This window comes from Astyanax mexicanus, chromosome 5 (genome assembly GCF_023375975.1).
Source record: "Astyanax mexicanus isolate ESR-SI-001 chromosome 5, AstMex3_surface, whole genome shotgun sequence".
In the NCBI taxonomy this organism is placed as follows: Eukaryota; Metazoa; Chordata; class Actinopteri; order Characiformes; family Acestrorhamphidae; genus Astyanax; species Astyanax mexicanus.
The window spans coordinates 53,531,415-53,547,302 of NC_064412.1; the positions used below are offsets into that span (position 1 = coordinate 53,531,415).

The 15,888-nt window shown below is 38.6% G+C and overlaps 1 protein-coding gene across 1 annotated transcript; it reads right to left on the reverse strand.

Annotated features, from left to right (window-relative positions):
* Positions 1 to 128: 128 nt before the first annotated feature.
* Positions 129 to 14,130, reverse strand: trim25l (tripartite motif containing 25, like). The gene is made up of 19 exons (XM_022675402.2): positions 13,178 to 14,130; positions 11,956 to 12,051; positions 9,124 to 9,357; positions 8,865 to 9,021; positions 8,075 to 8,137; positions 7,918 to 7,962; positions 7,783 to 7,821; positions 6,711 to 6,755; positions 6,448 to 6,579; positions 5,812 to 5,877; positions 5,262 to 5,330; positions 4,947 to 5,048; positions 4,568 to 4,636; positions 4,150 to 4,209; positions 3,053 to 3,118; positions 2,617 to 2,634; positions 2,070 to 2,132; positions 1,848 to 1,913; positions 129 to 849 (listed from the first exon to the last, which is right to left on the reverse strand). Exons 1-19 carry the CDS (start codon positions 13,832 to 13,834, stop codon positions 275 to 277), a joined length of 2,622 nt encoding a protein of 873 aa, XP_022531123.2. The 5' UTR covers positions 13,835 to 14,130; the 3' UTR covers positions 129 to 274.
* Between the last annotated feature and the right edge of the window lie 1,758 nt (positions 14,131 to 15,888).

The window sequence follows — 15,888 nt, forward strand, 5'->3', positions numbered from 1 at the left end:
TAACGCATTACACAGTTTACTCTTAACTTTAGTCTTTGTCTCCAAAAGTGCTCAAAAACCTCAAGAGTACATATTTACTCACTAAATTTCACTAATTTCCACGTTTAAACAACATCCAGACATTTAAATGACTTTAAATCTCATGATCAGCTGTTTTTATTGTTTTTGGAAAGGGAGGACATGGTAGAAATAATCGTTGACTAATCGACTAATTCAAAAAAAATAATCATCAGATTAGTCGACTACCAAAATAAGCATTAGTTGCAGCCCTAGTTCAAAGGGGGCATATTTTGATGCTGTCTGTTGTGGAGCTGAACTGACCCATAGCAAAGTCCAGTCCCACACCCACACCACTGCCCACCCCGAAAGCAGCAAATAGCTGCTGGGGGAAGGAGCCACGGAAGGTGTATAACGGCACGAGCCCGTCGTCCACACTGTAGAAGGCCAGAGTTCCTGCATCCCGGTCCAGAAACACGGCCACTCTGGGGCTGTAGATCACCGGGATCTCCTCCTTCTGGTTGCCGTGCATGGCAGCACAGCACATGTCCGAGAGCTCCAGGCTCCATGACTGACCGTTATACCCGAGCCCCGCCTTCACATCAGACCCTTTCCTGGGCATGGAGCCGCTGGCCACACCCACTGAGGAGCCACGCCCACGCCACTCCACCTCCCAGTAGCAGCGGGTGGAGGAGAGGGGCTGCAGGCAGAGCACCTGAGTCCATCCATCAAAGCGCTGGGGACCGTCCGGGTACGGCTGACCCGTGGCCTGCAGGGTCGCTTTGGTGTCGCCGTCTGACAGAGCTAAGCGCCGGTGAGCCGTGTTTGGGTCCAGGGTCAGCTCACAGGCATCTGACAGAGAACAAGAGGTGAGCAAAGGTGTTAAAAGTATTCACATTCATTACTATTTAGGTAAAAGTATAGATACTAGGGTTTAAAATACTTCTGTAGAAGCTTTTTACTCTTTAAGTAAAAGTGTAAAAGTACTGGTTTCAAAACTACTTAAAGTATAAAAGTAAAAGTAAATAAAGCAAGATCCTATACATCTCTGGAAAAAAAACAAGAGACCACTTAAAATTATGAGTTTCTTTGAAATTGAAAACCTCTGGAATATAATCAAGAGGAAGATGGATGATCACAAGCCATCAAACCAAACTGAACTGCTTGAATTTTTGCACCAGGAGTAAAGCAGCATAAAGGTATCCAAAAGCAGTGTGTAAGACTGGTGGAGGAGAACATGGCAAGATGCATTAAAACTGTGATTAAAAAACAAGGTTATTCCAGCAAATATTGATTTCTGAACTCGAAAGCTCTGCATTTTTTTTGAAATTCTAGCCATTTCTCATTTTCTGTAAATAAATGCTCTAAATGACAATATTCTTATTTAATTATTATTTGGGAGAAATGTTGTCTGTAGTTTCTAAAATAAAACAACAATGTTCATTTTACTCAAATATAAACCTATAAATAGCAAAATCAGAGATGTTTTAAAATCATTCAATGTTTTTTTTTTTTTGTAGATTTCTTTATTTAATTTAGTTTCTGTGTTGTAGATTAATATAGAAGACATTAAAACAATTAAGGGACACATATGGAATTACATAATAAGCAGTAAAAAGGTGCTAGACTCTCCCTCATGAAGACACTGAGATTAAAATACCAAGAGTGTGCAGATCTTTCCGCAAAGATAAATGTGCTACTTTATATATTAGCTTTACAATGTAAAAAAAGAAAATCATAAAAAACAAATAGAACACATGGAATGAGAAGAGGTTGTCTTAATTCTACATGTGGCTTATGGTCCTTTGTGTCAGTTTGTTTTACTGTATGTAAGTCAGGTTTTTACTCACACTGCAGGAACTCGTCTCTGGTCCTGGGCTCCGGAGCCTGAATACTGTCAATATCAATCTCTCTCACTGAGAGGACGAGATTAAATTTAATGTGATTAAAATACATTCTTTGCATAATATCTTAAAAAAAAAACTAAATAGGAGTTTCTTAATATTTTATTACATTTTATTACTTTTGTCAATAATACTAACAATGCATGGACAAATATGGAAAACACTCACATGTAGAAAAAGGATTGCCAGTGATGTCATCATTTGGAGAATCCAGGAAGAGGCCAGGGTTTACTGTTTATTAAAGATTGCATGGAAGTTTTTTTTTATGTTAGTTGTCAATATAGATTAAATTACCTGCTCTAATAAAGAGATGTGGCTGCGGAAATGTAGACACAAAGGAGGCAATGCATTGAGATTTAATGTCAAGGTTGCCAAGTCTGTATAGAACCCTCAAGGGGAATTCTGACAGTAGTTCTGCGGTCTAAAAAGACTGATGTGAGATCATACAGGAGGGAAGTTGTTGGTTTTATGGTAAAACTGGCTGCAATATTTGCATACTCTTTTTTTGTGAGTTTCAGTCAAATAAATTTTCTCCAATCATAAATTTTAGCTTTGAAATAAAAAATATATTGTTAAAATCTTGTCTCATTGTCGTAAACCCAATATAGTGGCTCGTCTCTTCACATCCCCATTAAATAGTAATTCTAAGCATTATTATATAATAAGAATTATATATATAATCAGTACAAGCCAAGACCTTGAAAGTGAACCTTACCTACTGTTGGGGTTCCCCCTGGATGGAGAAAAAAAAAGAATCAGTGGATAAAAATACAAAATTCAGTGAATTGTAATATGTGCTCAGACCCAGCTGTAAAAAGCATTAAATGAAAAACCTGAGAATTTACCATCTGGTGTCTGAGGTTTTGCATTAGAGCTAGGAGGCTAATGTAGCTAACAAGTAACACAACCTACACATCACTATTTATTAATATAAAAATTCCGATTTTTTTTTTTATCTAAACATGTGTAAAGTATAAAATAAAAGTATTATTATTCTGAATATTTGTACATATCTATAGATAAGTGTATCATTCAAAGTCTGAAGCCACATGGGCGAGTCTTTATTTATTATTAAACTTCATCACACACTTTGGGGTCAGTTGGATCGTACAGTTTCTGTATTAAATTATGTTCACTGTGGGTTCACTTACATGGGTTGGCTGAAGCCGGGTTCAGAGACTCCACCTCTTCCTGCACACTGGGCGTGGCCTCTCTCACTACAAAGACAAATCAGATCTTAAAACAGGGTCTCAGTAAAATTGTGATGTATGGTTATAGGAATAATGGTGTCATAGTTCTGCTGTTTGATGGTTTCTTAGTTCCAGTAAGAACTGAACCCTTTAAAAATGACCTGATATGAACTTTAAAATACTGTCTGAGTTGTAAAATAGTGAATTATATCAGACAGGCAAATAATATTTAATATAACTGTTTATTAAAAAGCAGTTTTTGGTCATTTTAATTGTCACAGTGATAGAAATACACTAGAAATACCCTATCAACTTCTTGGTGTACCATAGCAACCACCAGGCAACATCTGAATAACCACCTGAAACATCATAGCAACACTATAGTAACTGCAAATAATCTACCTAGCAACACCCTACCATCCACTAAGCAACATTATGGCAACTGCATGAAATACCATAGCAACCAACATGACGCGATCAACATGAAGCACCTTTCTAGCGTCCACTTAACTACTAAACACCACAGTAACCACCTAGCAAGCATTACAAACAGCATAGTAATCACCTTCCAACACCATTGCAAACATTTCAAACATCATCACTTACCACCTAGTATCCACTTAGCAACACAATTACAACCACCAAGAATACTAGAACAACTACTTAGCAACACCACATTAACCAGCAAGGATACCATAGCAGCCACTTAGGAAAACCAAAGCTTTCGCTTCTAAACCATAGGCACCACTTAGCCACACCAAAGCCTGGGATACCTTAGCAGCCATCTAGCAACAACTTAATAGCACCATAACAACCACTTGGTGTACCACTGCAGAGGCAGTAGGAACCACTTAAGCTGCACAACCATTAAATTCTGAAATTAAATTCTCTCCTTTTCTAGATTTTTAATACCGTTTATATTTTTAAACACATCTGAAAGATAAATATCTGCAGGAGGAAACGTCTGAGTTCTGAGCAGGAGGTAAAAGATAAGCAAAGAGATGGAAAAAACAGATAATCTAGATATAATCAGGAAGAGCTTCAGTGTGTGAGTTTACCTGACTCCTGCTTTTTCTTCCTGTTTCTTGGCAAAAGTGAACTAAGGCTCCATCGGTCCGCTGAAAAAAACACACATAGAGAAGGAGATTATTTTCCAAGTTATATTTAAAGCCACCAGTTTGCAAATGTATATATATTTATTTATTTAACATGCTGCAAATTATTTTATTTTTATTTTTATTTATTATTATTATTTTGCTATACATGTTTTACAATGAAACTTTATCTTACTTGCACTTTATAAAACACACATTATATTTTCTCTTTTCTTTAGTTCTTTTATAATAATCTTATATTTTATTTTACTTTTTTTTTTTTACTTTACTGATGTAGTGCAGTTTGTGTACTTCTCTCTAGGATTATTTAAAGTGATCTATCTATCATCTGTATATCTACTATCTATGTGTTGCATCTTACACTGTCTCTCTGGCTGTTGTCGAGCTGGTGTGTGCTGTGACCTCGTGGAGCTTCTCAAATCTCCATTCACTAGAACAAAAAAAAGAGAGAAAAATGTATATTAATGAGACTAGAGAGTTAGCATATAGAAAAATCAGCCATTACATTAAAAACTCTGCCTAATATATGTATGTATGTCCCCCATGTGTTGCCAAGTCATGTACTCCTCAACACCAAGACGTTGTTCCATGGAGGACACTTCATGCTGGGGAACATCTGTCTAATGTTTTGGAGATGTTCTAATCCAGTCGTGTAGTCATCACACTTTTCAACATGTCAAAGTTTCTCAGAAATATACGTTTGCCTGTATTATTAATTTTATTACAGTTATAATCATTACCTGTCTCTCTCTCCTCTTTCCTCTGTCTGTCTCTTGGTCTGATGGAACTTAAGCTCCAGGTGTCGGCTGAGGCTGGAGCTGGAGCAGAAGCTGGAGCTGGAGCTGAAAAAGTGTGTGAGAATACACAGACATGCCATGACAAAAGTCACGGGAATGCAGCATAAATGGGACAAAAATGGGACAAAGTTGTCTCGAATACATTGTAATCCTCAATCTATAGTTTCACATGTCTACTGGGAATACTTCAAAGACTGCATTACCACCCACAGTGGACAGTGCAGTGGGTGGTAATGACTGTGATTGGTTGCATCTTACCTTGCTCTTTGTGCTCTCGTCTCTGTCGTGCCTGTGGCCGGAGTGACCTTATACTCCAAGTATCAGCAGCTAAAAGAAAACAGATATATAATTTAAAAAGCTGTGTGCATCTGTTAAAGGCCTACATATAACTGTTCCATAAAAAAAAAAAAAAAAATATATATATATATATATATATATATATATATATATATATATATTAATGATGTAAATTAAAATAACCAGCAGCTGATTTGTGTCTGTTATTGTAGATGTAAATATGTTAAGAATGTTAAACCTGAGATTAAAACACAAGAGTTATGTTCAGGGCTTTAGGCTATGCTGTACACTCAATAAAGGCAGTCTGAGATGCTAGTTCTGGGAGAAATGGGTAAGTGTTTCTGGCCCTGCCTCTGGTCTCTACTGCACATGAGTTTAATATGGCTGCAAATTTGACATAAGGGAATTAAACCATGCTGTCCATTGTATTTACTGCATTAATTACTTTGAAACATGTCATTGTAAACTACACACAAGCTCTTCCAGTCTGTGTGATGGGTGTTTAGCTTACCCTGATCATCAGGTGCGTTTCTGCTTTGTCGGCTCTGAGTTCTAGACAAGCTTTCAGCTTCTCTCTCTGTACAGGCAAACCACACACACACACACACACACACACACACACACACACACATATATATATATATATATACAGCTCTGATCCATTTTCTGAATCAGTTTCTCTGATTTTGCTATTTATAGGTTTATGTTTGAGTAAAATGAACATTGTTGTTTTATTATGTAAACTACAGACAACATTTCTTCTAAATTCCAAAAAAAAATAGTCATTTAGGGCATTTATTTGCAGAAATGAGAAATGGCTGGAGTTTTAAGAAATCAATTCAGAAATCAATATTTGGTGGAATAACCCTGGTTATGAATCACAGTTTTCATGCATCTTAGCATGTTCTCCTCCACCAGTCTTACACACTGCTTTTTGAGGTTTTCAATTTGCGTAAATCAAAGAAACTCATCATTTTTAGTATGTATATCTATACACTATTGGTAGAATGTACTTTGGACTTTGTGTATAAGCATGTGCTTTTGTTGGTGTAACTGTCTGTAATGTACAGGGAACACTTTCTACTCGATTGTAAAGCTTTGCTGTGAGGATTAGATTGCATTCAGTGAGAAGATTCAGTGGTATTACCTGTCTCTCTCTCCTCTCTCCTCTGTCTCTCTCTGGGTCTCATTGAGCTCACACTCCAGCTGTCTGTCTCTCTCTCCTCTCGGGTCTGGCTGGGTCTCTGGCTTTGTCTGGTAGAGCTCGTCCCTCGATCAACTGAAATACATGGAAATCAACAGAAGCTGCAGATTCTAATTGTACACCAGTAAGCTGGATCTACTGTACACACACACAGTTTTATACACACACACACACACACACACACACACACACAGTGACAAACTTACCTTGTGGCTCATTTCTGCTCCTGGTTTGTGTGCGAGGCACTGCGCCTAAACACATGAACCATTTCACATGTTATAACACTGTGCAGTATAGCTACAGTAAGCTGCTATTGCTTGTAATTGGGAGTACAATATATGGATACATGTATTGGAACACCCATTTATTGCTCGTTTCTTCTGAAATCTAGGATCTTACAAAGAGTTTATCTTTTGTCTTTGTGATTTTGTGATATAAATGTCTCTACTGTTCAGGGGCTGATGGTTGAGCTGGTTGAACTTGGGATTAATGGTTTGGGTGACCCACAAACTAACTGGTTGACCAGCATGATCAGGATCATGTTGAACAGCATATATTTTATCGCTTTTTATTTCAGCTTTTTTACTATTAAAGACAAGCTCAGACCATATAAAAGCAGCTACACGAAAGAAAAAAGTGGATTTTCAACATTAGGGCTCATTTGTGTGAAAATTAAAGTATACTATTGAATCTCAAACAATTCACTAATCACTAATTGTGTAAACTTCACACTAGACCTCGAGCAGTTTGGACTGTGTGTCTCTCCACTCTTCCTCCAGACTCCCTTGATTTTCAAATGAAAGAGAGACAGTGCAGTTTTGTTTTCCCAGAAAATCTTACAGCACTTCATGTTTCCCTCTGCTGACAACTTTTATAGATATGCAGATTTCATTTTCCAGCAGGACTTGGCGCACTGTCCACACTGCCAAAAGCACCAATTGGTATTATATAATATTAAAATTTCCTGAGACACTGATTTTGGGGTTTTCATTGGCTGTAAGCTTCAAAATCATCAACAATAAAAGAAATAAACATTTAAAATAGATCACTCTGTGTGTAATACATCTATATCATATTTCACATTTTTAACTAAATTTTTTAAATAAAGTATCTTTTCAATGATATTCTGCACAAGTACCGTGAGAGTATAAGCTATTACTTGTTAGCTACATTAGCCTTGTAGCTACATTGCAAAGCTAAAGCACTTCAAACTCTCTAAACATGTCTACATGCTTGTAGATTACACTTGTCTAGTAGAAATTGTAATTACAAATTTACCTGGGCCTCGACTGCTCACAGAGGGCAGGTGTGGAGGGCCTGCAAAAAATAAAAAACACACATAAATGATTCATACATATGAAAACCTTGTTAAAATGCAGAAAATATTGATTTGTTTGGAAATGCTTTAAGTACCTTGTGTGCGGCTGTTTGCGTTTTTTCCTCCCTTTCCTGAAAACACTAATATACACAATATTGGAATATTACACAATAATATTAGCTGTAGCTTAGTTCAGTGTACATTACATTTTTAACACTGATTAAGTAATTTAGTTCTCTGAAGCTTACTCACGTTTTAAAATTCCCTTTTGTCCATTCTGCCGATCAGCTACTGTGAACGCAGTTGTGTTGAACACTGTAGAAATAAAATAGGCGTAATTTATTATGCAACAATTTTGACAATAAAATAACAACAGATTTTAAAAAAACACTGATTATGGTCACTGACTGTAATAGGGGAAAATGGCATCTTGGTTATTGCCACTTCATTTTTCAACACTACTGCACAAGGCGTGTCTCAATGCTCATTGCTGTCTTACAATCTGTGAACAGTCTTTTTTCACACCTCATGCCTGCACCTCTTGGCAGAAATAAATACACTGACTGATTAAAACCCTGACAACAGTCAACAGTCAGCCTTTCAATCCTATCTTATCAATGCAGGAGCGCCATGGGTACTGTGCACCCTCAGAAAGTGTACATGCTACAGTGTGCAAACCTGACTTTAACTCAACAATAAACAGAGTGAAGAATAAAAAATAAAAAAAACATTGCTGTTTCCTTCAATGAGCTGCTGGCGTATCTTTACAGTGTGAACACGCAGAGACCCGCAAAAGCTCCACACTGTTAAGATACGAATGCGCCAAAGCCAGATCACGCCTTCCTCTTAAAGGGAAAGACAACTGGCATCTTGGTTATTGCCACTTAATTTTTCAACACTACTGCGCAAGGCGTGTCTCAATGCTCATTGCTATCTTACTCCCTGTCAACAGACTATCCACAATTGACTGGTGTACTCTTGATTGCTAAAATAGGGTCCATTGATTGTAAACTATTAAAGCGATAGTGTATGTGTGTCTAACCACTCTTGTTGATCTTATCCAGCTCCTGGTTGCACATGTTCTCCACCTTCTCCCTCAGATCCAGAACGATAGAGCGCACAGGATTGAATGAAGCTTCAGGATTAACGCACACAATGCCCAGTTCACTGACCTCCGGAGAACACAAGCACTGATAGCTCTGCAATTAAACCAGGAGAAAAAAAGAGTACAGTATATTAATTACTTGTTTTTGTATAGTATTTTACCTTAAACAACCACTTTACCACTTTTTCTCGTGTACCTTGAGGAAGTGGATGTTATCCTGGCACTTCACCAGCTCCTTCAGCTCTGTGTCTTTATTCTTCAGCTGTTTTATTTCGCTCTCCAGCTTCTCCACCACCTCCTGAGCCTCCATCAGCTTCTCCTGACCTGAGGACAGCATCACGTCCTCGATCAGCTCCAGCATCCTCTGCACTGAGTGCTGGAGCTCCGACAGCACTGTCTCTGACTCCTCTCTCACTGTGTCGGATGAGCGCTGTACACAAACATACACAAAAACATCTAAACCAAATATATTTTGCTGATATTTTAATGTACCTGTCATCAGTCATCAAAATTACATGGTATCCTAGCTGGTTGCAATGGTATTGCTAATTGTTTACTATGGTGTCACTAAGTGGATGCTTAGGGGTTGTTGTTGATGTGTAATGCTGTTGCCAAAGTGGTTGCTATGGTATCCAAGGTGGTTGGTATGGTGCTTCCAAGGGTGTTTTCACACCAGCAAAAGTGAGAAACTATAGAAACACCATAGCAACCACCTTAGGTAGGTGTGAAAATAAAACAACCGAACCAAGGAGGTGGTCTCAGCCCGGTCCCAAACGAACTCTGGAGCAGTTTTCTTATGGTCAGAACGGGATTAGGTCTTGATCCGACCCAGATATCAAATATAGTGCTTTTATATATATATAGTGCTTTTATTTGAGTTAAACTGCGGATAAGGCGCAGTTTAATCTGATATATTAGCCAGATAACGCTAATTAGCATAGGTGGCGTGTGCAGCGTTCACTGCTCGCAGCAGCGACACTCCGTTTACTATGTGTCCATCTGTGCTGCATGTCCCATTGAAAACACTGTTTTAAAGTGTAGCAGCATTATATATTTAATGTATTAGCTTGTGATGGATAATATATTTTCTTATTTTTTAATATATAATAAATGAACAAAGATTATAGGCTACAAATCACTCTATGGATGGATAGTATTACTGGAGATGGTCAGAGATGCTCCTAGCATCAGTGATAAATATACTGGTACATGAATATTCCATTCATCACTGGCGTAAGCACCTATTTTAGGCAACTTCTACTCATTAAAAGACTCTGGCTGACCAGTCTGGCCTGTGTGATAACTCTGAAGACAGTGCAGGGTGTGTGCAGTATGACGGTTAGGGGTGTGTGTGTGTGTGTTGCTGTATATTGAGCTTTAGACTGTGGCTTTGTTCTCACTGTTCTCAGTGATGTAACTGACGGATAGACAGATACAGTGAGTCCAAGAAGTATTTGATCCCTTGCTGATTTTCTTCGTTGGCCCACTAATAAAGACATGATCATTCTATACTTTTAATGGTAGATGTATTCTTACATGGAGAGACAGAATATTAAAAAGAAAATCCAGAAAATAAATCTAAGGAATATATATTAATTGATTTGTATTTCATGGAGTGAAATAAGTATTTGATCCCTTAGTATTCATTAGCAGTTCTGGCTTTTACAGACCAGTTAGACACTCCCAATCAACTTGTTACCTGACCTGAAGCCACCTGTTCTCACTAATCACTTGTGTGAAAAACACCTGTCCACAGAATCAGACAGATCACACAGATTTCAAGTCTCCAACATGGGTAAAACCAAAGAGCTGTCACAGGACCTCAGAGTCAGAATTGTTGACCTTCACAAAGCAGGAATGGGCTACAAAAAGATTAGTAAGGTGTTGGATGTGAAAGTAACAACTATTGGTGCAATTATCAGAAAGTTTAAAGAGTATAACATGACAATCAACAGACCTCGCCCCGGTGCTCCAAAGAAGATTTCGCCTCGTGGGGTGGCAATGATGCTGAGAACGGTTGGAAATCGTCCTGCAACCACTCGGCAGGAGTTAGCAAATGACCTGAAGGCAGCTGGGACCACAGTTTGCAAGGAAACAATTGGCAACACTTTGCGCAACAATGGATTCACATCCTGCAGTGCCCGAAAGGTACCCCTGCTGAAGAGAGCACATGTGGAGGCGCGCCTCAAGTATGCCAATGATCATTTGAAAGATGAACCAAGTTATTGGGAGAAGGCTTTGTGGTCAGACGAGACCAAAATTGAACTTTTTGGCCTCAACTCCACCCGCCATGTGTGGAGGAAGAAAAATGCTGCCTATGACCCCAAGAACACTGTGCCCACCGTCAAGCATGGAGGTGGAAGCATAATGTTTTGGGGGTGTTTCTCTGCCAAGGGTACAGGGCTACTTCACCGCATCACTGGGAAGATGGATGGAGCCATGTACCGCACAATCCTGAGGGACAACCTCCTCCCCTCTGCCAGGGATCTGAAAATGGGCTGTGGTTGGGTCTTCCAACATGATAACGACCCTAAACATACAGCAAAGGATTGGCTCAAGAAAAATCACATTAAGGTCATGGAGTGGCCCAGCCAGTCGCCAGACCTCAATCCGATCGAAAATCTATGGAGGGAGCTGAAGGTCAGAGTTGCCAAGCGACAGCCCACCAACCTTCATGATTTAGAGAGGATCTGCAAAGAAGAGTGGGCCAAAATTCCCCCTGGTGTGTGTGCTAAACTTGTGGTTAACTACAACAAACGTCTCACCGCTGTGCTTGCAAACAAAGGCTTTGCCACTAAGTATTGAGTGTGTTTGGCAAGAGGGATCAAATACTTATTTTCCTCATTGAAATACAAATTAATTAAAATATATTCTTTAAAATTATATTCTGGATTTTTGTCTTGATATTCTGTCTCTCCATGTTAGAATATATCTACCATTAAAAGTGCAGAAGGATAGTGTCTTTATTAGTGGGCAAACAAAGAAAATCAGCAAGGGATCAAATACTTCTTGGACTCACTGTAGATACCTTAAGCGTCTCCAGAACTTTCTTCATCTCTTTCAGCTCTCGCTCTCTCTCCTGAAGCCTCTGCTGGTTCTCAGTCTGAACGACTGTCAGGGTTTTCTGAGAAACAATCAAAGACGGAGAAGTTTTAGTCCACTGGGAGATGGTTTATAAAGTTTAAAGCCATAATTTGTCTATGGAGATTCACTGTCTTTACATACATATAGATACAATCACAGAAATAAAAAACAGGAGGAATGTTAGGTGGAAACTCTGAGTGAAAGACGTCATGACTGGAAAGACAAGAATCCTCAGTGGAATGGTGTGTTTGTGTCTTCTCAAATATCATTTAAAAATCATACATTCTTAACAGGTTAGAAGTTAACAGAAACTCTATAAAATACATATCTTATAGAATTAGATCAGTTATTTACACTTTTAGTTGCTTCTATGAACCTGGAATATTCATAGAACGTTCAAATACTTGTGGACAACCCTTCAAATGAATGTGTTTAGCAACTTAAAGCTACCCACATTGCTGATACAGAAGTGCAATTGCACACAAACAGTTTGTCTAGTCTGTGTAGAAAAGTGCTTCCACTAGAATAGTCTGACTCTCTCGAGCACATAAACAAGCATGAACCAATTGGCACCATGGCTACAGATTCTTAGAATATTTAATCTGTCAAGTAGTTTTATTTATCATTTTTAAACAGTATGGTAACGTCATTTGTATAAATGTTTTAAGTTTTAGTTTTGGAAATGCCTCTTAATGTTTCCATAATGTTACTATTCATTAATCTGGGAACATCATTTGATCATCAGGTTGTGATGCAAATCATTGTTATGTCACATGATTTCATAACTTTTCTGAAACATTTTTTTCTGTAACGTAACAGGCTAACCTTCCTGGAACCTTTTTAAAACATTAACAACGGACAGTTAAACCTGTGTGACCCTCTGGATTGATAGCATCATTCATGAGTAGCATCAACGCACGTTTGGAGGAAAGTGCAGCGACTCGGTTCTGATACATCAGCTCACAGATGCCTTGTATTGATTGACATCACCCTAGGAGTGATGAGGGGAAAGAGCGCCATCTACTGTACCCACCCAGAGAGAGCAAGGCTAATTGTGCAGTTGATGGCAAGCAGCATCACAGGGATTCGAACCAGCGATTTCCCGATCATAGTGGCACCGCATAGTGTGTTTTAAAAGTGCTTTAAAGTGAATCTGTCCTGCCTACCTGTTTCTCTGTGCGCTCGGCCTGTGTGGACACACACTCGTGCCCTTTGTGCTGGTTGCTGGTGCACAGCCAGCAGACGTAAATCTGGCAGGAGCGGCAGTAGAACTCCTGCAGGTACTTGTGTTCTGGGCACATTTTCTGGGTTAAATCTCCGGTCGGGGCGATCAGCTCATGGCCCTTCAGCTTGGCCTGAGTTTTGTGTGGTTTCAGGTGGGTTTCGCAGAACGATGCCATGCACACCAGGCAGGTTTTCACTGCTGCTCTTGGCTCCTGGCAACGGTCACAAGGTACCGCCGAGGAGGGCAGCTGCTTCTGCTTTTGGGCCGGCCTCGGCTTGGCTTTGGCTTTGGCAGAGCTGGCAGCTTGCTTGGCACTGCGGATGGACTCCCTTGCAGAGGAGCTGAGGTTTCCACTTCGGAGCTGCTCCACCGCCTCGGCCAGCATGGTGTTGCGGCAGAGTTGAGGCCTGTGGTCAAAGGTGTGCCGGCACTCGGGGCAGCTGCAGGTACCGCTCTTCTGCGCCTCATTGTCCCAGTGGTCAGCGATGCAGTCCATACAGTAGCTGTGGCCGCATGGGATCGTGACCGGGTCCGTGGGCAGATCCAGACAGACCGGGCAGTTAAACTGCTCCTCTGTCCACAAACGAGCACTACTCATCTTCAGAGAGAGATAATTAGCTTAGCAAAATCTAAATCTTTGAATCAGGGATAGAAATCATGAAGAAGCCCAAAACAAGCCCCACAAAAAGTGATCCAAAATGATAAGAAGATAAGAATCAAAGAAAGATCAAAGAAAGAAAATTAAAAAAAATAATAAAAAATGTATGAAAAAGATAATGGAACCCAATATGAAAAAATCTAATGCCAGAAGGTAGACTGAAGCTATATGTCTGTAAATAGAAAAATAGAACCTGTAGAGGAAGATCTGAGTACAGCCTGTGGATGACAGTGAGGTGCTGTGTCACCAGACCTTTTCAGGTATTTAGGGGTGTGGCTGCACTCACTGAGCAGGTTCAGGGAGAAAATCAGGTGTGTGAACTTCCCCAACTGTACCTGCATTCCAGCATTCCTCACTCTCTCTCTCTCTCTCTCTCTCTCTCTCTCTCTCTCTCTCTCTCTCTCTCTCTCTCTCTCTCTCTCTCTCTCTCTCTCTCTCTCTCTCTCTGACCAATGACAAATGTACGGATGTGGCTTTTTGCCAGTATCATTACTGTATTTTAATGTGGATGCTGAGGTTGAATTCTCTTCTCTTCTATAAAGATGAAGCCAGAATTGTCTGTCATGTTGTCAAATTAGCAACCAGTCTGCACAGTAGAGACCAGAGGTGGAGCCAAACACAGACCTACTCCTTTGGTACACTGTAAACAAACAATGTTAAATGTACATTAAAATAAGGACAGTCAATTTGTTTATTGTATTTTAGAGAACTAAAAAACTATATAAAAAAGTATAAATAAATAAGGCTATTGTCTTGTAATTGTTTTTAGGAACCATTTGGATATGGCTATTGCTTTGTTACATTTTTATTTTAGTTGGCAGTAAAGTAATGTAAAATATTTTGCTTTCAATTTTACAGGACTAAAAATACAGTTACTGTAAAACATCCAGTCAAGTAACACAGAACAATAAAACGATGTTTTATAGTAAAATTCCAAAAAACAATACAATTACAATTTGCAATTTAAGTTACAGTTACAATTGACTGGAAACTAAAAGTGCTGCTAGTATAATAAAGTTTAAAGTGTGGCATTGTAAATTAGTGTACGGTATTTTAGAGAACTAAAAATCAAAGTAACTGTAAAAAAGTATAAGTAAATAAGGCTATTGTCTTGTAATTGTTTTTAAGCACCATTTGGATATGGCTATTGCTTTGTAAATGTAACTTTACAGTCAGAAACTGTAAAATATTCTGCTTTCAATTTTACAGCAATCAATTTAACTAAGAATCCAGTTACCGTACTGTAGAATATCCAGTCAAGTTACACAGACCAATAAAACTATTTTATTGTAAAATTACAAATAACAATAAAATTACAATTCACAGTTTAAGTTACAATTACATTTGAGTGGAAACTAAATTATATAGTATAATATATAGTTTAGAGTATGGCATTGTAAATTAGTTTACTGTATTTTACAGAACTAAAAATAAAACGAAAACTGTAAAAAATATATGATTTATTATATCTACAGTAAATCCATGTTTTTTTTTTTTTTTTTCATTTATCGCCTATTTATAGATAAAGACCACAGTGTGTGTGTTTAATTATGGTAATATCTTTCTGAAATACATGCTAAACTGTTTGCTTCCTTCATAGTCTGGATGACTACAGTATTCATTTATAATGTACAATGTAGGATAAAAAAATAAAAACATTGAATGAATGAGAAGGTTTGCCCAAACTTTTGACTGGTGGCACTGTATACTGCCATCACTGCTCTGATAATGCACTATAATTGTTCTACACTAGATGTCTCCCTGCACTGCCTGATTTACAGAACCCTTTCAGAACTACTATTACAACCAGTTTATAAGCCAGACTCACTCATATAAAACCCTGCTGTTTATAGCCAACATAAAATACACACAGTAAACATCAATATAAATAAATACAACATCAATACACTAACAGGAATACACACTTTAGAGTTCCACAGGGCACAGTGATGAAGGTGTGATGTGTACTGACACTAATACAGAGGTGCACTGAC